The sequence below is a fragment of the Osmerus eperlanus genome, chromosome 25 (genome assembly GCF_963692335.1).
Source record: "Osmerus eperlanus chromosome 25, fOsmEpe2.1, whole genome shotgun sequence".
NCBI lineage: Eukaryota > Metazoa > Chordata > Actinopteri > Osmeriformes > Osmeridae > Osmerus > Osmerus eperlanus.
Genome location: NC_085042.1, coordinates 10,499,230 through 10,524,198, shown reverse-complemented (window position 1 = coordinate 10,524,198; position 24,969 = coordinate 10,499,230). Strand labels below are relative to the sequence as shown.

The following is a 24,969-nucleotide window of genomic DNA, read 5'->3' as shown; positions in this document are numbered from 1 at the left end:
AAGGCTGACCTGCCAAATTAGTTAATTTCATAATCAGGCCTCGGGTCGTTTGGTTTGTTCTGCTGTGAGCCCCACCCGTTCCTCGCTCCCCTGACTCCAAGGTCAAAGAGAGTTCACTTGAGGTCATAGCTGTTTTCTGTACGTAGGTGATGAAAGAGGCTGGCTGTCTGGTCCTTCTCTTTCCTCCTCTCCCTGGTCCTCCTCTCCCTGGTCCTCCTTTCCCTGGTCTCCTCTCCCTGGTTCTCCTCTCCCTGGTCCTCCTCTCCCTGGTCCTCCTCTCCCTGGTCCTCCTCTCCCTGGTCCTCCTTTCCCTGGTCTCCTCTCCCTGGTCCTCTTTTCCCTTGTCCTCCTCTCCCTGGTCTCCTCTCTCCTCTCCCTGGTCCTCCTCTCCCTGGTTCTCCTCTCCCTGGTTCTCCTCTCCCTGGTCCTCCTCTCCCTGGTCTCCTCTCTCCTCTCCCTGGTTCTCCTCTCCCTGGTTCTCCTCTCCCTGGTTCTCCTCTCCCTGGTCCTCCTCTCCCTGGTCTCCTCTCTCCTCTCCCTGGTTCTCCTCTCCCTGGTCCTCCTCTCCCTGGTCTCCTCTCCCTGGTTTTCCTCTCCCTGGTTCTCCTCTCCCTGGTCCTCCTCTCCCTGGTCCTCCTCTCCCTGGTCTCCATTGTCTGCATGTAGGAGCCTGGCTGTCCCTGCTCTCTTCTGTATGCTCAGCAGATGCTGAGGAGGGTGGGGTGTTCAGGTCTATGTGATCACACCCTCAGCACCCCCCCCCCCCCCCGACACCCAGTCATTGGTTCCTCAACAGTGGTAAAGGTAGAGGTGGAGACCAAGGTTCTCTCACCCAAAGGTGCTGAGCCTCTAGAAAAGCATGTTTGAGGTGTGGACATGTCAGTAAGGACTGCTGGAGGATGGTGTGAGATAGTTAGTCTGCACTGATCTTTGAAACATTGTCCAAAAAAAAAAAAATCCCCAGAGAAGAAGGGTGCTGATTTTATTGGACAACCCATTTCTGAGGTCAGTGTTTCTGAGGTCAGTGTTTCTGAGGTCAGTGTTTCTGAGGTCAGTGTTTCTGAGGTCAGTGTTTCTGAGGTCAGTGTTTCTGAGGTCAGTGTTTCTGAGGTCAGTGTTTCTGAGGTCAGTGTTTCTGAGTGTTTCTGATTCTGGTTGCAGGCCCCCATGAGGGTGTCTCTGCGCTGCTGGAGGTTTCAGAAATGTCTCCGGAGACTGAAGGCTCTAAGGAAAGGTTGTTCTCATTATCATGTATATCAGTTGGCAAGTTGCCTGACCAGTAGCGTAACAGTTGCCTGACCAGTAGCGTAACAGTTGCCATATGTGTGTGAGCGCTTGTCTGTCCTCTGATGCAAGCCGTCTGTGTTGCGCAGGTCACATTACCCTGCTGCAGAGCATCCCTGCTCTCCTCCTGCTGAACATCACAGCGCCACAATCCTGTTATTTACTGCTTATATTAACATGCAGCATGATAAGCATATTTTCCTCAGTGGATGTAACAAGATGTTTTATTACCAAGACTTCCATCCAAACATAGCAGGGTGTTCTGCTTGCTCATATTTATACCCTTCTACTTTACAGCCTCGCATAAATAACAGCTTTTCTGTGGTGAAATATCAGATTTAAATTTTGCTTTAACATTTGACTAAATTTGAACATGAAGACAGATTGAGAAGGTAAATTAAGAGTGTGTCATCTTGAATGTGAATCAAATAGGCTTTTGCTACATAAGCAGAACCTTAGTTGCAGTTACTGTTTCATCCCTGTTCCAGTAAGGGTTATCAGGCAGTACTGTAGGAAAGACGTTCTACAATTGGTTATGTTAGAAGGTGTGGTTATGTTATAAGGTTTGAGACGTTTTAGTTACTTTGTAGGAAATGTATTTATATGTGCTTTTCTCAGTAGCTTTATCCAGTTTAGATATGATATCATTTATCACAGATGGTCAGAGGAGAGAATATAACTGTAGAGGTTATTCCTCTTGAGGCTTTGATTACTCGTAATTGCACATTACTTCTTTTGTTTTACCTTTCTAATTGTAGTTAATCATGTCAACTGTACAACAAACGTTGCACGTTTCTGGCAATCTATGTTGGCACATCATCAACAGACAAATCTGCGTTTTGAATAATTTGTTGATTAACTGTTAACTCCAAATTAGATCTCTATCATACTAATTGCACATTAAGAACTTTACAGTAGCTGTGATAGTCTGAGGTGTTCATATTTATAATTCAGAAAATTGAAAACCATTCCCCTAATCACTGCGTAAAGGAAAATATGAATATTCATAAATGTAGCTTGTTCAACAATTAAATACAATTATGTATCCAAAATAACTGTGGGGAGACATGACAGTCCAGAGATCCTGTATGTAATTTCAACCAGGTTCTAGAAGTGCTTCTCTCTGTCTCCAGGACGAACAGCCAGGGTTGGGCTGTGTCTCCAGGACGAACAGCCAGGGTTGGGCTGAGTCTCCAGGATGAACAGCCAGGGTTGGGCTGTGTCTCCAGGATGAACAGCCAGGGTTGGGCTGTGTCTCCAGGACGAACAGCCAGGGTTGGGCTCTGTCTCCAGGATGAACAGCCAGGGTTGGGCTGTGTCTCCAGGATGAATAGCCAGGGTTGGGCTGTGTCTCCAGGATGAACAGCCAGGGTTGGGCTGAGTCTCCAGGATGAACAGCCAGGGTTGGGCTCTGTCTCCAGGATGAACAGCCAGGGTTGGGCTCTGTCTCCAGGATGAACAGCCAGGGTTGGGCTGTGTTTCCAGGATGAACAGCCAGGGTTGGGCTGTGTCTCCAGGATGAACAGCCAGGGTTGGGCTCTGTCTCCAGGATGAACAGCCAGGGTTGGGCTGTGTGCCAGTGGATGTTTTCCTGCGTTAGCCTCATCGAGGTGGTAATACGGCCACCCTGTGGGAGGGCAGGCGCCCTGGCTCGTGCTCCACGCCGTGTCCAAACGGCCGCCCCTCACACACACACGCTCCGCGCCCGTCCTGACAGCTCCCTCCAATTACCGGCCGCCCTGTCACATGTCCTGCTCCTCCTCACAGAGCCGATCCCATGTGACCACATCTAGCACCCTGCTGGTGGGGGGGGGGGGGACTAGCACACACACATTACACATACATTAAACGCACACACAAATTACACGCACGCACACACTACAGACACACATTACACACATGCACCTATTACACACACACACATATTGCACATACACATTTTCTCCTCATTGTGTAAAAATTCCTCATTCTTCATCCCGCATCATATTGTGGTACAACTTAAGGTCAAAAGGATTCTTTTTCTGCGTTCTATTAGATCATATTAATGTGTATATCCCAACTGTTTAGATTATATTAAGGTGTATATCACAACTCTTTGCATACTGTAACAATGACATCATCGGTCCCTAATGTACCAGCAATCCTGACAACTGGAAGAGGCAGGAACAAATGCCTTGTTGTTTGTGATTTGGACACAAGGCCTCTTCGACACACACACTCCAGTAGGTCTCTAACCAAGAACAATCCCATTACCATCTGATCCTGTTGGCATGCCTCCAAAGCCCTCCACCCTTTCTCTTCCCCTCTTATGATTATTTTATCCTTCTGAATTCTTCATGCCGTAGCCACTGCAGCTATTTGGACGGCTCTAGTGTGGCTCGGCCCGCTCCCTCGGTTGGATTCCGCTCGTCCATTAGTGCCATCTGTGCCTTCCTATGCCGTCTGTGAGGGCCCCAGCCGACGCCAGAACGACTGGCATTTCTCAGGAACAACCAGGGGGATGGTGCCCAGAGCTCTGAGCTGCCAGTGATGTGCACTTACTCTGACAAAACCAGGGAGGAGAGAGTGACGGGGCAGGAAGCAGCTGTGAGGGCCCAGTGCAGCGGCGGGGCAGGAAGCAGCTGCGGCAGAAGGATCCCCACCTTGTTGGAAGGAAGGAGAGGAGAGGGGGGACAGGAGGAGGACGACTTGACTGTAACCTTGTGCTCATCTGGATCCTGGGGTGTAATTGTTGGTAGTTTTCCTCTCCTGATGGTGTGATGAGAGAGAGCTTCCACTGGAGAGAGCGTCTCGGGGTGTGTGTTTGACCTCAGTGTAATAGTCAGCATGCTATTCCAGCATCACAGGGCTTAGCATAGTGGGACATATTTAGACTAACCTTGGTCATTAATGTGTTGACCTACTTTTGTGATTAATGTCTTGATTTAACCATTCTGAATTAAGTAATCCCCAAGCCCTCTTAAAGCAATATTTAGATGGACTGAGGGATGTGCAAAGATGAACTCTTGCCAAATAATGAAACAGTTGCCAAGATGCCATAAGATCAGTTACCCAATAATACCTAGCCTGCATCCCATACCAACACCCATACTGGATGCCTCTTGTTTGCTATGCTGCTCTCAGAATTACAGTTCCAACCAAGAGATTCAATGCACTGGAAGTTTGTGCTTCCACTATTTCTTTCTCGCTCTTTATTTTACTGTGGACAGAAAGTGCTCTGTCAATAGCTGTCAAATGCTTTGAGGAGACTTTGGCCTTCATTTAACCTCCAACATACATTTACACGTTTTATTTAGCTGCTTGCATCCAAAAGGACATGGTGTGCAGTAGATCACCAAGGAGAAGGGAACAGGATTACAATGGTTAACACCAATCAACAGTCTGTTACAGGCTCTCCAACAGACTAGATTTGATTTATGGGACTAACTGGTCGGTTGGAGTACACTGACTTTCGCAGTAAAAATGTTCCCTTGTCACAAAAGAAATGTGAGCTAATGGTGAACAATCTGTACACAGTATGTCACTGCCTGCCGGCGGTAACATTTTTACTGGCGGCTCTAGATGGAAAAAACCTTACCTCGCTCTCTCTATCTCCTGGGTCAATCAGGTAGTCTTGACTGCTTGATTTCCAATCATATGGCACTTTATTTACACAGAAGAACTTTGGATCTGATTACTAAATCAAGTCTTAACGTTTTATAGGAGTAGTGTTTTCCAGGAGTAAGAACTGTGTTTTACAACTGTAAACTTCACATGGGAGGTTGTATTATTTATTAAGCAAATCAGTTTGAATATCACCTCTGATGGCCTTGTATGTCATATTACATAATTTTCCAGATATCTGGGAAGACAATAGACACTCTTTCCATGTAGGGTTAGGGTTATATGACATCATCATAGACACTCTCTTCCATGTACCTTGCGCTTGTACCGAGTTGTGTCTGTCTCTTAACAATACAATGAAAAACTCAAGTTGTCAGCGCCTATCGTGTTGTTGGCTATGCCCAGGATGCTTTCCCAGCAGGCCAGATGGCAGTGCTATGTGGGCAGCGTGCAAGTGCATGGACAAGGGGCTGTGAGAGGAGGGCCTGCCTCCAGGATGGAGATTGCTCACACTCTGGCACTCATCGCCTCCCTTTGCAGCTGGGCTTCTCGCCTCATTCTGGCCTTTTTTTGCACGTTCAATATGCAGGCAGAGGAGAGGACAGGGAGTAAAGCAGAACACATGTCTCGTGTCTGAGACTCCACAGAGCAATGTGGACAACTGAGTTCCCCTCTTGAGAGTCTGGGTTATGATGAAGTTTTATTCTGCAAGAAAGACCTTTTGTGTCATTTGGAAAGAGAATTGTTGATTTCATATGAGAGTAAAGGTGAAATGGATGCCTGAATTTAACATTCTTTTCATACCATCTCAGTCGATTTTCTAGTATTTCAATAAGGTCAAAGTAAAGTAATGTTAATTACTTTATTGTTCTCAAATGTCATACCAAACAAATATTTGTGAGTTAAATGTTTATTTTTTTGTGGAAGCGGAGAACTCCAAAATGGTGCTGTCCGCCCCCCTCGGCCCCCCTCGGCCCCCCTCGGCCCCCCTCGGCCCCCCTCGGCCCCCCTCGGCCCCCCTCGGCCCCCCTCTCGGCCCCCGCGTCCTCGATCTCACTTGTGGAGAAACGAGACGGTGCAAGACTGCTCCGGGGGGATCAAGCTGTTCAGAGAGAGAAGAGAGGATCTCTCTCTCTCTCTCTCTCTCTCTCTCTCTCTCTCTCTCTCTCTCTCTCTCTCTCTCTCTCTCTCTCTCTCTCAGAGGATCACACACAGACTCCTCTTCTGGACTCTTGCCTGAGTACAAGCCATCCAAGCAGAGACACAAACATGTCTCTGGACGACTGTGGACCTCTGTCTGCTCCAGTCAACACTGAGGAGCAAAGACTGAGACGAAAAGCCAACAACATGGCATTAGCTCTGCAAGTTACGTCTCAATGGTCAAACAAACGGATCAGCAGAAATCGGGACGTTTGACTGAACTGGTGCCAAAACCAACTTTATAGTTACACATATTTGGCGGGTTTCATTTCACAATTATGTGAAATTGCAGGACAGTATGTTTGATCTTGCATGAAGAGGTTTTGATCGCTGATTCCTAACCATAACCCTGCACTGTTACCCTACAGCAGGGGTCCCCAAACTTTTTTCTGCGAGGGACAGATAATTTTCAAAACAAAATCAAAACATTTACTTACTTATGCATATTAATCAGTGTAAACATGTGTATTATTATTTTATTTTTTTACAGCATTTCTACCAGTGTTTCCCTACAGCATTCCTACCAGTGTTACCCTACAGCATTCCTACCAGTGTTACCCTACAGAATACCTACCAGTGTTACCCTACAGCATTCCTACCAGTGTTACCCTACAGCATTCCTACCAGTGTTACCCTACAGAATACCTACCAGTGTTTCCCTACAGCATACCTACCAGTGTTACCCTACAGCATTCCTACCAGTGTTACCCTACAGCATTCCTACCAGTGTTACCCTACAGCATTCCTACCAGTGTTAAACATGTTGAGTTACAGTCACACTCCTCTCACTGTTGGAGAGTTTGTAACTGATTTAATTTCTGTGTTACATTTACACTTGTAAATTACAGACATCTTAGTTTACACTTGTTTTAATATTGTATTAACATCTTAGATAAACTATTACGCCTTACAAAAGATACTTGCATATATTGCACCGGAAAGTTTTGTTTGACATCATTAGCAACTTCGCTCTTCAATATATTCAAATTTATTTTAATCCAAACCTAATGGAGTGATTTTAATGGAGTCTATTAATCATCAGCTTTGGATCTGCTCCTCTCTCTGACTGAGAAGAAGAAAAACACACACCTTGTCCCCTCACTTCACCATCTCTACACCTTAGTCATCCACCCGTACATCCCAAGTCATCCACCCATCCGTCCATCAGTCGGGTGAAATCTCCCCGACACCCCGTGCTGACATATTCAAACTATTGTTCAGCCCGCCGGGTGGCACAGGTGGGCAGTCTCTCTCTCTGCCTCAGTGCAACATGGCCCAGTTACAACTCAGAAACACTCTGCCAAGTTGGGCTCTCGTGGGGGAGCAGGGGAACTGGAACGGGTTTGACCGTATTGTGCTGCACCTGCTTAGCCTCACTACCCAGCATTCTGTGCTGAAGTGAGACCAGCTTTTACAAACGTCTCCCTTTCCAAGCCTTAAACCATGAAAATCCAGTGAACTTAGCCGCTCTGTTGGTCACGGCCAAAACAGCATCTGATGTGCCTTATTTGTTGACTGTGTGAGATTAGTTGCAGAGGGTCCACATAGAGGGGCTTAGCAGGCAGGCATGGAGCTCCCACAAAACAGCCCCCATACTGGAGAGGAAAGCAATGCTGAAACATCTATGTGTCTAAAGCCACAGAGCTGGTCCACACTTACATTACATGGCTTATGAGGACGTATAACCCAGCTAACTACTTACTAATTACTAACAGTTGCTGAACTCCATAGAAAGAGCTGGGGAGTGGGGACCGAGGGAGAGAGATGTGGAGAGAGACATGCTGAGAGAGATGTGGGGAGAGAGGTGTGGAGAGAGAGGTGTGGAGAGAGAGATGTGGAGAGAGAGATGTGGAGAGAGGTGTGGGGAGAGAGGTGTGGGGAGAGAGGTGTGGAGAGAGAGATGTGGAGAGAGAGATGTGGAGAGGTGTGGGGAGAGAGGTATGGAGAGAGAGGTGTGGGGAGAGAGGTGTGGAGAGAGATGTGGAGAGAGAGGTGTGGAGAGAGAGGTGTGGAGAGAGAGGTGTGGAGAGAGAGGTGTGGGGAGAGAGGTGTGGGGAGAGAGGTGTGGAGAGAGAGGTGTGGGGAGAGAGATGTGGAGAGAGAGGTGTGGAGAGAGAGATGTGGAGAGAGAGGTGTGGGGAGAGAGGTGTAGGGAGAGAGGTGTGGAGAGAGAGGTGTGGGGAGAGAGGTGTGGAGAGAGAGGTGTGGGGAGAGAGGTGTGGGGAGAGAGGTGTGGAGAGAGAGGTGTGGAGAGAGAGGTGTGGGGAGAGAGGTGGGGAGAGAGAGGTGGGGAGAGAGAGGTGTGGAGAGAGAGGTGTGCAGAGAGAGGTGTGGAGAGAGGTGTGGAGAGAGAGAGATGGAGAGATGGAGAGAGAGATGTGGAGAAAGAGAGATGGAGATGTGGAGAGAGAGAGATGGTGACTGGAGAGAGAGATGGAGAGAGATGTGGAGAGGAGACTGTGGCAGGTTTGGGGGCTTGTTGGCTAGCGAGTATTATCTGTGCTAGAGCTCCCTCTTGGTGCCACTGCGCCCGCTGTTGGCCTCCAAGCCCGGCATCCTGGCGGGGCGACGGGCTCAGACAGCTGCCTGGCCCGGGGTCTGGTAGACACGGTGCAGGACAGGACCCCCTCTGGGCTGGAGGCTGGCCGCTGTGAATAGAGATGATGTTGTGTTGGTATGTGCAGACAAGAGGCAGAGGGAAGGAAGGTGCATTATGCTTTAAGCTTCTCTTGTTGACCGACTGCAGAGCCTCTTAGAGATTTTCTGATTGCATATTATTGTTTTAGTTTTGTAATTTTACATACTGTATACAGATTTCTATGTATAAGACTATTCCTGTTCTTGGCAAAATTATTGATTGGACTTATTTAATTTTATCAGAATGGTGTAGCTGTATTTCATAGTGAAAAACATATATACTTGTATTTAGCAAAATATAAATTTGTTTTGACTCAAATTCAGCTATTAAAAGACAGACTTATTTAGGAAAAATAAATAATACAAGCATTTTAAATACAGGAAATTGTCAGCAATGCCAATACAAGAATACAAATGAAGACATAGGAATGACAACATTTATCACTTTTAAATCTATTTGTATTTATTAATTATTAAAAATGAATTGCTATCAACAGTTATACATTCAATTGTGAAAAACATTTATTTTTTGAATAACAAACTAATTTAATTTCTTCATAAAAATTTAACACTATCTCCTTTTTCTTTTTTCAGGGACGGTGTATGAATTTCAACAGAGTGCCGAATCATTAGAAGAACAAAAAATGACCAGCTTTCCTGTACAAGTACAAGTATCCATTGTGGTCGATGGAGAGAAATCTCCTTTTGTAAGATATTTTATCCAAAAAACCCTGTATCCTCTGTGTTTCTTCTATATGCTTAGAGACCCTCCCAGACAGTGGCTCTACACTCTGAAACTGTTTTATGAACGAATATTTGAATATTTCGAGATAATCATGGCAGGGACAGAACTGTGTATTTTCAAACTTGTCTTTTTAAACTTTGCAAGCGCTAAAAATGCCCAGAAATGCGGCACAAGGATGCCATTCGTATTCGGTTAGATTTTTGTGTGCACCAAAGGCTTAACATATTCTGACCATATTGTGCCTTCTGTGGAAAACCTAATTTCATGGACACAGACGGAAGCTATCTAAAAAGCGGGAGCGAGAGAGGCAGTTTGCCGTTGGCATGGAAGGAGAGCGAATCCCAACGGGGCTCACAAGTGCAGAAGTCCGCTGCCTCCTGGCAACGTCTCGTCACGAAGCCTCTCCAACTCTCCACCATCGATTGCCTGGCGGGAGCCCTTTGACTGCAGATCTTGTCATTTTAACACTGAGAAGTGCACACGCATGACAAATTGTAGACAGGACGCCCTGAGGTTTTGGAGGCAGTACGACTTTGCCCTTAGAAGACACCTTTCTTTCATTATGCACTAGGGACAAGAAAAATTAATAGAGCGTTATTCCACCGCGAGTCAACCCCGTCACTGAAGAGATCTCCGGCTACGTTTGAGGGATGGATGCCTCAAGAGCTTGACATCCTGCTTAGTGTTTTTTCTTCTCTTTTTTTTACCCCCTATTTTTTGCAGTCTGCTCCGTGCTCGTCTAGGCGTACAGCACATCACATAAACATGCCTATCAGTTCAGAGTTTTAAGATCCAGAGATCCAGCTGTCTCACCTGCTCAGCCACATCGGCCATCCCAGTCCTCCCAGGGCCTCTTCACGTCTCAGACCACTAGTTCTCTCACCACCACAATATCAAAGTTTAATTAAAATAATTAAAAGCAACAGCGAGCAGCAGCCTGTGAAGACTTGGCTGTCTACTTTATGCTTTCTGACATTGGATGACCTATTACTGTACTGGTGTTATTTGGTGAAAGAGGGTCTTGGTGATGCTGCACCAGGTTCAAAACGTAAAGTCAAAGTAACGGATGCGACGGACGGATAAGTATTGTTCATTTCCAGAAATTATGTTTCTGGCCACATGGCCCCACACCCAGAAAAGAGGGAGATATATATATTTGTTGTAGATTTCTCAAGCGTGCTGTCATGACGCCAATCCCAAATGATGTTAGTGAGAGCGGAAACACTGTGGGGGAGGAAAGGGGCAGCAGCTGAAGAAAAAGGCTCGAACGATCCAGTCACTTTCGATACGGTACTTCAGATGCAAAATGGATATTCGAGTCGAAACCTGACAAAGCGCGCCGGCTTTGACGGGAACCGGTATAGACAATGACCAGTGGCTGGGTCAGTGGGATGTCTCTGTGCAAGCAGGGATGCTTATCAAATGACACTAAAAATAAGTTCAACAACCATCAACTTTGAGAGGGAATCGGAGAACATCTCACATTTGGTGGGCATGCAAGTGGAGATGGGTGCGCACGTCTTACCAGTCTAATTATTCTTTTGTCTCCTCTGGACGGCGAGCAGCATAAATAATTCCAGTGGTCAACATATCCAAATCCTCGGGGTGCCATCATATTTATTTCAAACCCAAACACACAGTTAGCCTCTTGCTTAATTTTCAGTAAGACATTTTTGATAGGCCATTCAGCTTCTTCTTTTAGAGTGACAGTAGATTGAGGTATATTTAGCACTTTTATATTGTATTTTTTATCTTACAATTGAGAGCACAAGGCTGTTATTAACTCCTGCTAATGAGATATTTACATACTAGTCAAAACACAGCTATCCGTCTTATTAATAACACATCACATTCAATATAGGAGTTTTTCCTTCACTATGCAGTCTCCACATTTCTATGGAGAGCTTATACAAAATAAGGTGTACTTTTTATTAGTAAGAAAAATTACAAAATGTAATTCCTTGAATTAGCGTATACCAAAAATAGCCTTTTGTTATGTTATGTTCTATATTTTTGCACTTAATTTTTACCCCAAATGCCCTTTTGTATGTAAGTTGTTTTGAATGTGGAGATATTTGAATATTTGACCAATTTTATTTTGAATTTTAAATGAATTTTAAAAATAAAATAATAATGTTTATATATTTTGTTTTGAGGCACACATAACCTAAACAAGTTATCAAAAGGTGCTGTAATATTTCTGAAAGCATTGCTGACAACATTTCCTTCAAGTTTTACTCAACATTCAGTGTGTTGCCGTATATTAGAGGCTGATTATCAATTATGGTTAGGGAACTGCTTTTATCACGAGCTAGATAAACATGCTTACCAAAGAATGTGTTGCACAAAATAGTCAATTATATTTTTTAAGGTTGTAATTTGAATGTAAAGTGTTGGTTCTTCTGTGTACAGTTTGACTCTTAGGACCCGTTGTTTTTTTAGTGAAATATGAAAGAATACCACCTTGGTTTTTCTTTTCTCAAAAAGTTCATGGGTTTGCATTTGTGTTGCACACTGTATTGTTTTGTTTAAGTTTCACATGTTTCAGTATAATTTGTCAAATGTTTTATTAAACCTTGTATGGAAAATAGACGCTGTCCTCCTGACACTGTTTAGGTGGTAAGGACACGCTAAAGGCTACATTTAATTGGGCCCATGCAGATTTATGAGGCCCGACAGGGAATGTGATTATATAGTGTGTGTGGACAGAGGAGTGGACAGTTGGAAGACTCTCCCCACTGAAGCCATCACCGGAGGCACTCCGCGCGCACGCACACACACACACACACACACACACACACCCCTTCGAGTTTCACAATGCCCCAAAAATGAGGTCTTCCATTTAGTAAAAAAAATGTGCTTGTACACCTTCTGTTTTCACAACATTTGCATGCTGTGATGGGATGAAGGCTGAGTTGTGTGTGTGTGTGAGAGAGAGTGTTTTAAACACTGCAGCCCTTCCACTCCTGGTTTGAAGAGGGAGAAAAAATTATGTCCTAGTACAAGGATGACGTACTATATATAATGGGATGCTGACAGTGTGTGTGTGTGTGGGGATGTTGAAAATATGTGTGTGTTGCCTTTGATTGTATGTGTGTGTTAAGCAGATCCAGCGAGGTCACATCTGCTTTAGCGTCACTGGCTCCTACTGTTCATGTTGCTCACATGTTGTCTGCTTCCCTCCTCACACACTGCCACTTGACACCACACCAACATCCCCTTAAAAGCTGATTACTGCTGGTTGTTTTACACAGCTTAGAACGCAAAGGGGTTACAGGAGATATTATAAGCCACATTTTCATATGCTTTTTAAATCACTGAGGTTGATAAACTGCTTTACCAACATAACTGGTCATCTATTAACCTCTTGTCTGCTGCAGCTGTAACTATACACTCTTCTTTTTATAACATTGGAAAAGTCTGTTATAATCCATGTTTAAATATTCCACACTGCTAAAGCTGATTTATAAATCTGATATCTCTAATCTAGTACAGAACCGCCTCAGTGCTCTTAGTGAGACCTGTTCTCTCTGCTGGACAGCAGCATGGGAGTTTCACTCAAGTTTCATTTTCTGCATGATATACTGCAGCCATAACATAAGGGGAGTAATCAAGAATGATGACACAGAGAATGCACATCCTGGGGAGGTAAGGGTGAGGGAGGTATGGAGGGAGTCCTGGGGAGGTATGGAGGGAGTCCTGGGGAGGTTAGGGTGAGGGAGGTATGGAGGGAGTCCTGGGGAGGTATGGAAGGAGTCCTGGGGAGGTAAGGGTGAGGGAGGTATGGAAGGAGTCCTGGGGAGGTATGGAGGGAGTCCTGGGGAGGTAAGGGTGAGGGAGGTATGGAGGGGAGCAAACAAGGGTTGCTTTTTAAAAACTATTTTACAACCAAGTGATATTCTGACAGAAGAAACTTCGCTGATGCCACACTGAAGTCGCTCTTAAGTGACATCACTACCTGTCAGGAGGAAACATGACTGTCATAGCATAAGGATGACATCACCTGTCTGCTGTGTCCATGGTGATAGTGGAATTACTGAGTCACACAGGAAACAAGTAATTCAGACCAAAGAAAATCCTGTAGACGCTCTCACATTGATCTGATGAGTGGAGGCATTCTGACCCATCAGTCATTGTGACCCACCATCGTATTGCGACAACTTTACCGCATACAAAAACAAAGTGAAGCATTTTCTTTTAACCGTTGGGCTGTCTCAGAGCCCCCACATTGCGAAGGTTAAAAGAAAAATATTTGTATTTGTTTTTGTATTGGGTAAAATTTGGTAAACACAATGATGGTTCGTTATGAACCTTTGGGTCATGTGACCCGAAGGCAGCACAAGTTAACACAGTCTTAGTTAAGGCTTTCCACCCACATAATATGCATTTTATTGCTAATACACATTCACACACACACCTAAATGGCTTGTTTAGCAGTTTTCTCAACCAAATCATCTGACATGCAGCCAACTGGTCTCTCACACTGTTAATAATTCTATAAAATACTACGTCTAATATAATAATGTAATATCCATGTTCAACTGTACTTAAAACTGTACTTTTTTTGCTGAGAAAGGTATTTTAAGTACAAGGATAAATACATAACACTTAATCATCATAAAGAAGTTGTACTTCCTTGTTTTTTCAAAGGAAGGGTTAGGATAACGGTCAGAGTAATGAGGGCAGCTGTTGCCCAGCTTTAAGCCTGTCTGAATTTCCATGGTTTCCCAATGTGCACAGTTGTCTCTAAAACCTCAGGATCAGTGGCCGGGGCCATATACAGCTTTCCCAGTGTGGCCTTCCCCCTCAGATACCAGAGAGGACTAGCTCCCTAAGCACAGCTTGTTACAGTTGACACATATGCATTGTATTTCAAAGAGCATTACAAGTAAATCCCCTCTCTTAATGTGTCTTTAAGGAAGGCTGCTGTCCAGGGATCCATGTGAAGGATACAGGTGGGAGATTACACACAGTTTATCTTCATGCTTTTAGGTTTTTGGAAAGGCCTCTGTCAGCTGTTTTACATATTATTAATGTATCATAAACTATGTACTTCATGGCCTACACATAGTCTCTATTCAAATAAATGCCTCAATCTTTTATAAGAAGTTTACGATACTGTCGCTTACACAAAGATCATTTAACCTCATTTTAATAAGTACTGTAATGTGTTCAAATCGTTTTTTGTGATTCTTTCAGCACTTTCTCAGACCAGATGGTCAACAAACCGGCTCCAAAAGTCCAGCGATCCTCATGTCGTGGTCAGCATGTTTTTGCACCATTTCCCCCCGTGCCTCTCATACCAGTTTAAAGCAATTTTTCACAGCAGTCTGGTGCATATAGCACCTCAATCTGTGCAGCGCTGAAAGTCCATCCTGCTAGGTATGAAATAATGATAGCACAATATGTGCTGCGAAATACCGTGGGGGCATTGGTTGAGTCAGACCTGTTCACACGCTCACCTTCCTGCCAGAGGGTCAGCTAGCTGTCTGGAGCTGCTAATGATAAAACTCCAACATGCAACTGTCAGCTCACACCAGACCTGTCCTTCACTGCTCACCTATCTGTGCAGACAGGCCCAGAACACTGCTGGCTGTCTCAACCAATATTACCTGGCACCAGGGCTGACTGACAGGCCTGTGAGCCAATTGGGTGGATGTGCTTGGCCTCCAGGGCGGGGCCTCAGCGGAGGCAGGTCATGTGACCTTGCCAGCAGCAAACTGCTTCCTGTCTAATGAACATGGAGAACTGTGACTGGAGGTGTTTGGTAATGTTTCATATCCCAAAGACTCGTCAGGAAAAAGCAGCAAATAGCTTCTGACTACTCCAGCAGATGTTTTGCACTAATGTAGCAGATTACGTTTACCACACTAGCAATGTGTTTTGGTTTTGGAAAGGTTGAGACTCAAAGATGAAGCATCATGCAATGTTCATTCAAATGTTTCACAGGAAATAGTTCTCTTGGACAACCTTTTATTTGAGGCTATAGTTATTCCTGTGAATCAGATGAGACCAATAGTTAAACCGGTTATGAATGAGTTTCCTTTAGGATGCTGTCCAGCTCTGTTATAGCATAGATATCAACAGTAGTATACTGATCTTGTATCCTTGTCTTGGATTTGAACAGTCCCACTCCTCCCCTCTCCTCATTCCGTCCTTCATATTTACCCTCTGCCTCGTCCCCAGAATGGTCCAATCCAGACTATGTGTTCCACAGCCAATCCCTAATCTTTCCTGGGCCACAGGAGAGAAGAGGGGTTCGGGAGAAGAGAGGGAGGGGAGGGAGGAGGAGATTGGGAGGCCCATTTACAACCTCAACTGCTGCCACATTGCCCAGCAAACACAACCCTCCCACACGCCCAGCACCATTCTCTCTGTCGCTGGCATCGTTTAACATTACGATATTTTCCCCGTGTTTGCCCACGGATGATGGGGCCCTCATTGCTATGCATGTGCCAGATGAATCATAAACCTATACCATATGCCATCGCAATTTGCTGATGGGCCCAAGCTGTTTTGGTGGATATAAAATCCAGGGATTACAGAGGCTTGATCCTCAGTGAATGAAGGGAGAGAGGGAGGGAGGAAGGAGAGGGACGAGGAGAGAGGTTCCTCTGGTGATGGTAGGTGGGTGAGAGGAGAGAAGAGGTTCCTCTGGTGATGGTAGGTGGGTGAGAGGAGAGAAGAGGTTCCTCTGGTGATGGTAGATGGGTGAGAGGAGAGAAGAGGTTCCTCTGGTGATGGTAGGTGGGTGAGAGGAGAGAAGAGGTTCCTCTGGTGATGGTAGGTGGGTGAGAGGAGAGAAGAGGTTCCTCTGGTGATGGTAGGTGGGTGAGAGGAGAGAAAGGAGGCACGCCAGGGGTCCAGGGCTGGCCTGCTGTCTCCTCTCCCAGGGCTCAGGTATTATTATAACCTGGTGGCATGAAAACAAGCATGTAGACAACAACATGTTTGTCACCTTTTCCCCAATATGACTGTGATTGGGAATAGCTGTCAAAAACAATAGGACCAACAGGCTTTGGGAATTATCACTACTTTCCTAAATAAAAATCAGATAATTGAGTATTAACTAATTATCATTTGTGTGAGTGCTAAAGCTCTTGTTTATGAAAAACATCAATGTTTTCTTGCTGTTAGGTGAGGCTCAAACAGCTCAAAATCACCATAATTTAGATAATTTAGAACACATGAATAAAGATCTTGGGTTTCATCAAAGAGGTGTGTGGGGGGGGGGGGGGTATTTAGGGTTCAAATGTGGTATTTATGTTGAAAAATGCTTGTTTCTGTCGAGAGGCACTATCTAGCTAGCCTGGCTCTGCCCTCCTACGTACTTCTGCTCAATTTTCATTTTGCTTCTGTACTAGATCTGGGATTTCAGTGTATTAGTCGGTTTTCAGAAACAATTTTTTTGTAGGTCCAATCAGCGAACAGAGGGAGTGGCTGAGAACGATGACGATGTCGTGCACTATTTCGAGTTGTAGTTCAGTAATGGCAGCGGAGAAAGATGCAAGCAAAGCTATTCGGTCGGTTGTGGCAACGCTGCCGAATATCCGTAAATTAAAGCTGGAGCAAGAACAATCCTTGCTGAGTTTTGTTGGTGGCCATGATGTTGTGGCCCTCCTCCCCACGGGGTTCGGGAACATTTTTCCAGCTACGGCAGCTAGCTCCATTACAGTAGTGGTGAAGGCGTTGGTTAAGGCGAACGCTAGCGATTGGTTATTGCAGATCATAGTGGCTCTGGGCAGATCCAATAGTTTTAAACTTCAACAGAGTACCATCCTTCAAGGAAGTTAACGCTTGTCAATGGAGCGATCACAGACCCTCTCTACAAATGAAATGTACGAGGGTCTGGTTAGGACCAGGCTATAGCTACAGAGCTGCCAACTCTCACGGTTTCGCCGTGTGACACACGCATTTCAAACATTTCTCACGCTCTCACGCCACACATTGTATATCTCACGCTGAAAATGCAACGGCAAACAAGTAGCCAAGCTAACGTATGGCGTGAAATTAGTGCCAGGAGAGCGAGCTCTGTAAAAACGATTTGTAACTTGCAAAAAAGATTTGTGTCTCTGTAGAAAATGATTCGTGTACTTGCAAAAAAAAGTTTTGTGTCTCCGTAGAAGAAGGCAAGATTTGTGTACTTGCAAAAAAGATTTGTAACTTGCAAAAAAGATTTGTGTACTTGTAAAAAAAGTTTTGTGTCTCCGTAGAAGAAAAAGATTTGTGTACTTGTAAAAAAAAGTTTTGTGTCTCCGTAGAAGAAAAAGATGTGTGTACTTGTAAAAAAAAGTTTTGTGTCTCCGTAGAAGAAAAAGATTTGTGTACTTGTAAAAAAAAGTTTTGTGTCTTCGTAGAAGAAAAAGATTCGTGTACTTGTAAAAAAAAGTTTTGTGTCTCCGTAGAAGGCGGGAACACTGCTCCCAAAACCATCTAAGCCAAAAATATAGCCATTTCTGTGTCTAGTATCATTGGACGTTTTCGTCTGTCTATCACACAAAGAACGTCAGAGAATAAGAACAAAACTAGAATGCTGATGATTTCAATGGCGAGTCATTTGGTAAGTAGTTCAAAATATCCATGGGCATGTATCTTTAATGCAACATTTAAAGATTATTCGGTTAGCACACTCTTAACAGTATAAATTAATGGATAAGAGTCGTAGTAAGTTGAATAGTTTTTTTAATGTAAATGTATTCGGATATTTAATTAGACGACCAGTCATTAAACCTAGCATTAGTTGGACAATGTGCAGCTAAATGGCAGGGAACTGCCAGTTTAGTTTTCGGTTTTCATGAAAGTGAGTGAGTGAGTGAAGCTCGCGAAAGCTCGCCTAAGGGGGGGGGGGGGGGGTGAAGCTCGCGAAAGCTCGCCTAAGGGGGGGGGGGGGGGGTGAAGCTCGCGATAGCTCGCCCCGGGGGGGGGGGGGGGGGGGGTTGCTACCAAATCTCACGCCAAGGTTTTTGGAAAAATTGGCAGCTCTGTAGCTAGCGTCTGGGAATTAGTATTTCAGCTTAGAGATAACTAGAGAAGGTACAATTTCTGGGGAAATTGTAGGGTGTGCTTGCTTGCGTCGGTTGCAGGTGGGTCCGTGTCTTTTCTATCCGTCCCATTCCCTGGCTGAGCACTGTAGCGGTGTAGCCTACATGTACATAACCTCCTGGAAAATCACCAGTAAAAAATACATCTTTTTATATGTAAGTGTTTAGAAAAGGATAGACTAATCGAAACTTGGTTTAGATCCGTATTAAATCAAGGTTGACACCTATTTTTCCCTCCTTGTGGGATTATGCGTCAGGTGACGAAATGGGACCATGGAGGTTGTAGTTCTGGCCAGTTGAAGACTCAGCAAAGGTAGGCGATGTGTTTCACCACATCCTCATCTTTCTTATCTAGTAAATATGTGGCGTTCAATTTAGGTGATGATTTGGGACCTAAACCTCACAGTGCTAGACCGACAGCCATGCCATAACTCATGCTAACAGTGTTAGCGGCGAGCAACCACTCATACTTTTAATTGAGTGGGTTCTTAGGAGCCCTAACTTCTTCCTTTACGAGCAGAGGGAGCCTTTAATGGCTAGGCCACAGTAATTCGATAATCATTTTCATTGGGTAGAATGCTTGCGATCAATCTGACAGACGACTTCATCAATCTTGATTATATAGTTGCTGCAGACCCCCAATATAAGTGGAGGGGCCATGAATTGTCTCTTTATGAATCACATCTCAACTAAAAGTTCATTAGTAATTGTGCTTGGAAGTGAAATACAGCCACACTTGATATTCATGAAGCTTAGACCTAACAGTCTTGTGTTACAGTTTGTGACAGTAAATTCTCCATTTACATGAGAATGAACCCTAAAACTAAATGAAGAGGGTTAGCTAGCTCTCAGGAAAAGGATTCATCTGACTTGCATCCTTAAATGGTCTGGGATTCTATCATGCTTTTATATTGTTGTGAAATTAGAATATGTTGAGTTCTAGTGAACTTAGTGTTCCTAAGGACAATATCTGTTTTGATCAAGTGACCCTTTGCGTTACAAACTCACACATTTCCATCTGTGATTGAGATTATCCTTCCCATACGATCATCGTGTGGGGGGGATATATGTGGGAAACTACATGTTTTTCCAGAATGGCAACCAAACAGTCAGATTATGATGATGACTTTGAAGACCAAACAGAGCTGAACAATAACAGGGGATTTACCTCACTGTTGTAACACAACATTAAGATAATATGAAAACATTCAACACAACTACCCTGCGTTTCTACTGTTACCAGAAGGATCCGTCACAACATTGATATTAAATACATGAATAAACCAGGTCTTAGTTACATTTACATTTAGTCATTTATCAGACGCTCTTATCCAGAGCGACTTACAGTAAGTACAGGGACATTCTCCCCAAGGCAAGTAGGGTGAAGTGCCATGCCCAAGGACACAATGTCATTTGGCACGGCCGGGAATCAAACTGGCAACCTTCAGATTACTAGCCCGCCCCTTAGTTACTTCTAACCATGCCTAAGAAGAGCTGTTGTCTTCCCATGTCTGTTTAATTCTTCATGCTGGTTCATCACATGCGTCTGGTTGCCCAGACTGCCTCCGTCCTGTCTCTGGCGGAGGGGATGACCTTCAGATGGTATACCTCCCTAAGGGCCTGTCCCTGACCCAACAGCAGCGCCTCAGCTGTGGACTCCTCTCACCTGAGGTCGCCCACAGGCAGTCTCTGACCCCAAACTGTACACACACACACGCCCCCCCACACACACACTCACACAGACTGTCCCCACACACACACATGCCCCCCCACACACACACTCACACAGACTGTCCCCACACACACACATGCCCCCCCCACACACACACTCACACAGACTGTCCCCACACACACACTCACACAGACTGTCCTCATACACACACACGCCCCCCCCACACACACTCACACAGACTGTCCCCACACACACGCCCCCCCCCACACACACTCACACAGACTGTCCTAATACACACACACGCCCCCCCCACACACACACACTCACACAGACTGTCCCCATACACATACTCGTGTGCCACCCCCTGCCCTCCCCACACACAGAGACCCCCCCCCACACACACACACACTCCACATACACACCTACCTACTGACCCTGACAGCGCTCAGAAGCCTTGAAGAAAGAAGCGTAGAAGCCAGGGAACTGGATGCAGTCAAGATAGATTATAACAATAGAAACATTTTAATATGCCAAACTACTGATCCGTCTCCAAGGAAGTATGATGTCAGAACATCCAGACCAGAGATGTACGTATCGAATGTAAACATTCCTGTAAAATTCTGTTGCTTTTGGAAGACTGTTTGTAGCCAATGTATTATCCACACAATGATAGATGTCTAATTTAGTGCAAGTGATGAATAGCATTTTTTTCTTCTTCTTGGGTCTCTACCCTTCAACAGTCACCTCAGGTACAGACATGTAACCCAATTAGCTTATAATTATTGCTTTTTGAAATTAATTAACTTGCTTTGCATTACCTTTCTTCTAATTAGCTGTCGGCTTAGTGTCTCATATTTAGAGCCTAGCTTATCCCCCTCACTGATGATAGGTTTGGATGGGTCTCTGCTAACACTGTTGAGGAGGTAGAGAGGATCAACCTCCTTTTAAATGGACAGGTTTTACGGTTGATTTATTTGGCGCCTTTTTAACTTACAAGGGTGGTTACCAGATTAGTTTGAGTTAGTCATTGTACGGTAGCCTCTTTATCCCTTTATCCCTTTATTTTCCAGTTAATATTTCTGCTCATAACATCTAAGTGAACACGTTTACACAGCTCAGCAGAAGGGGAACACAGCCGAAGCTGAAAACACCCAAACTCTGATGGGCAACAGTAATTACATCCACTTTACTATTGAGATAATGGCTCATTGCCATGAAAGGAACTCTAGCTAATCTAGCTATGATATTTATGTGGACCTCATTAGATTGCTTGTCTGATAAAAGGACTTGAGGATGGCCAGGTACAAGTCCCTTGTGGTGGAAATTTAGAATATAGTTACAATGTATGTGTTTTATACAGATAGGTAATGTAATGAATTGGGGCTTTGTAGGATGCAAGCTCTGTAGAATGGATGTAGCAGTTGGTCTTAAGGTATTTATGGTGTTGTTTTATGATGCCTAACTAAGAAGCCAAAGGCATGGAGGTTGGGGGATTCTTGAGTTCCCGTGGCCTAAAGGGAGAAGTGTAGATGGATCAGTTGATCTAGCAGCCCTGACCTTTTGGCCAAGGAGATTGTGTCCTGTGTCCTGTTTGGGTTTCATTAAGGGTATCTTTACTGTCCTCATTTAGAGAAAGAGCCGTGACATCAAAAGACTTTGGTCACTTGACCTGGGGGGTTCTATCGTCTTAAAGGTCACTGACCAGTGCTAGCCAATCACAGAGACCACTGCATTGATGTATTGATCATTTATTAGGACATCTGTTCTAAGTTTATATAAGGCAGGGCTTTATGGTTGTTCTCCATCACTCTACCGAACGACCTGTAGCACGTCCTTCGGTCATGACTGATCACAGAGTACTCTGTTCATTCTTAAGTTGTACAAACTAAATAAATTGTATTGTAACTGCATCTTTTAACTATTCAGATCTACACAGTGCCACTTGAATTCTGCCATTACACCCTCGCTTACCAGCTTGAGTAACTTAGTAGTGGTACTAGTTAAGCCTGAGTACTTAGTAGTGGTACTAGTTAAGCCTGAGTACTTAGTAGTGGTACTAGGTAAGCCCGTGTAACTTAGTAGTAGTACTAGTTAAGCCTGTGTAACTTAACTCTTACCCATTGAAAGCTCCTGTAATATACATGTGCAATACATATTGTATGGATGTTATCAGTTGTGTGAAATTTTTCAAGACCATGGCGTTTTCTCATACTATATACAGCAAGTTTGTATGAATGTGGATTCTGCTGGAATAAGTCAGAATTAATATTTCAGCTCACAACACAGACACTCTGTTCCATCTTTGCAACTGATCAACACCCAGGATTAGAGACCCTAAGCACCAAAAGGATAATGCCCTTAAAGTCTTTATCATGGGAGATTTAGAATATCATTCGGAGTGTGTTTGAGATATCAGTTTACTCTGTTTTGAGTAAGGTTCAAATCCAACCCGTGTGTGGGGAGGACGTTATTACAGGTGGAAAACACATCCCGTCTGCTGCATGTTACTTAGTCGAATGTTTCCATACAATATTATGTCTCAACAAGCTAGTGGACAACAAGCTAGTGGAAGCTAGTGGATCGCAAATAAGCTCTCAATTTCCTCAGGGAACTCAACCATGACAGCATGGAGGTCAGAGGTCAAATGATCCCCAGGAGTATCACACATGCATTTTCATTTGTGAAATATGTGTTCTATAATCTTAAACTTATCAAGGAAAATTCCCTCTACAGCAATCTGCTAATGTCAAAGAATGTGACACTATAACTGTAGATCAAAGGTTCAATCAATATTGGATTCCTGATTTGTAATGTAGGTCAAGAATAACTATATTTGTGGACATTGTTTGTGGCTTAAGTGTATTGATCTAAGTCAAGTACTCTGCAGCTATTCATGATAGTGTTGTACAGTATCATTTTCAAAAGTAGTTTCTTAAATTTCTATTATACAATGTAAAATAACATATAGCGTGGGTTGATGCAATCAGACCTTTAGTGTTTGCACCTCTAATTGTACAAACTACTCTGAGATTTCCCTCCTCAAACTGTCATAAATCTGGTTGATCATCCACCACTAGCGGGTCTCACTCCAAATATTTACTTATTTATTTTGCAGCATGTATATTTCATCGTGGAGTTTGAGCGTCCGTGGTTCACGGCAGAGCGCCTCTCCTCGAAGGAGGGAAGCAGATGTTCAGAATGGCAGATGAAGCTAGGGTTTGTACACTGGTCCATCAAGTCCATTCAGTGTTTTATTCATCACGGTGCTTCACAAAAGGACTTTATTTCAGAGCTAGTTTGGGTGCATCATCAAGCCCTCCATATCATGTCTGCATTCGAGGGGGGGAGGGGGGGAGGGGGGGAGGGGGGGACAAAAAGCTTCCCCCACTTTTGACGAACAAACCTGCTTCCCTGATCTATAGAAGTGTATGGTGTAAAAGTGACAGACCCTGTTGTGCAACCATAGCTAGTCAACCCTATCATATTCATGAGTTCTGGTATCTGTTGAACTGTATTCAATGCACCTCAAGGCCTATTCGACAGTGTATCACAGTGAATCCAGAGCGACTTACAGTAAGTACAGGGACATTCCCCCCGAAGCAAGTAGGGTGAAGTGCCTTGCCCAAGGACACAACGTCATTTGGCACGGCTGGGAATCGAACTGGTAACCTTCAGATTACTAGCCCGACTCCCTCACCGCTCAGCCATCTGACTCCCTACAAGTATTGACAAGTATTTTAGAAATACTTGTCATTGTTCTTCTCCTGGAGGTGAGGGCAGAGAACTCTCTGAGGAGCCTGGCAGCAGGTGCTAGAGGTGCAGGAGACAGCGCTGCATGAGACAGGACTGCAGGAGACAGGGCTGCATGAGACAGGACTGCAGGAGACAGGGCTGCATGAGACAGGACTGCAGGAGACAGGGCTGCATGAGACAGGACTGCAGGAGACAGGGCTGCAGGAGAGAGGACTGCAGGAGATAGTGCTGCATGAGACAGGACTGCATGAGACAGGACTGCAGGAGACAGGGCTGCAGGAGACAGGGCTGCAGGAGATAGTGCTGCATGAGACAGGACTGCAGGAGACAGGGCTGCATGAGACAGGACTGCCGAGACAGGGCTGCAGGAGACAGGACTGCAGGAGACAGGACTGCAGGAGATAGTGCTGCATGAGACAGGACTGCAGGAGACAGGGCTGCAGGAGACAGGGCTGCAGGAGAGAGGACTGCAGGAGACAGGGCTGCAGGAGACATGACTGCAGGAGACAGGACTGCAGGTGACAGGACTGCAGGAGACAGGGCTGCAGGAGAGAGGACTGCAGGAGACAGGACTGCAGGTGACAGGACTGCAGGAGACAGGGCTGCAGGAGAGAGGACTGCAGGAGATGGGACTGTGTCCCTGAGATGGACTGCAGGAGACAGGACTGTGTCCCTGAGATGGACTCTGAGATGGACTGCAGGAGACAGGACTGCAGGAGACAGGACTGCAGGAAACAGGACTGCAGGAGACAGGGTTGCAGGAGAGAGGACTGCAGGAGACGGGACTGTGTCCCTGAGATGGACTGCAGGAGGCAGGTCTGTGTCCCTGAGATGGACTCTGAGATGGACTGCAGGAGACAGGACTATGTCCCTGAGATGGACTCTGAGATGGACTGCTGGAGAGAGGACTGTGTCCCGCAGATGGACTCTGAGATGGACTGCTGGAGACAGGACTGCAGGAGACAGGACTGTGTCCCTGAGATGGACTGCAAGAGACAGGACTGTGTCCCTGAGATGGACTCTGAGATGGAATG

The 24,969-nt window shown here is 45.0% G+C and overlaps 1 protein-coding gene and 1 long non-coding RNA gene across 3 annotated transcripts in view; both read left to right on the top strand.

The window, feature by feature from the left end:
• The window catches only part of antxr2a (ANTXR cell adhesion molecule 2a), a 51,216-nt gene extending 39,157 nt beyond the window's left edge, over positions 1–12,059 (top strand). For both annotated transcript variants that reach the window (XM_062451428.1, XM_062451427.1), the window contains one exon: positions 9,319–12,059. In XM_062451428.1, the coding sequence (XP_062307412.1) occupies positions 9,319–9,357 (39 nt within the window). In that variant the 3' untranslated portion in view covers positions 9,358–12,059. The remainder of the gene's footprint in view (positions 1–9,318) is intronic.
• A 6,705-nt stretch (positions 12,060–18,764) lies between these two features.
• On the top strand, positions 18,765–24,082 carry LOC134011925 (uncharacterized). Its single transcript, XR_009928518.1, has 3 exons — positions 18,765–18,823; positions 23,298–23,398; positions 23,953–24,082. It is a non-coding gene; the product is annotated as an uncharacterized LOC134011925 (long non-coding RNA).
• Positions 24,083–24,969: the final 887 nt, after the last annotated feature.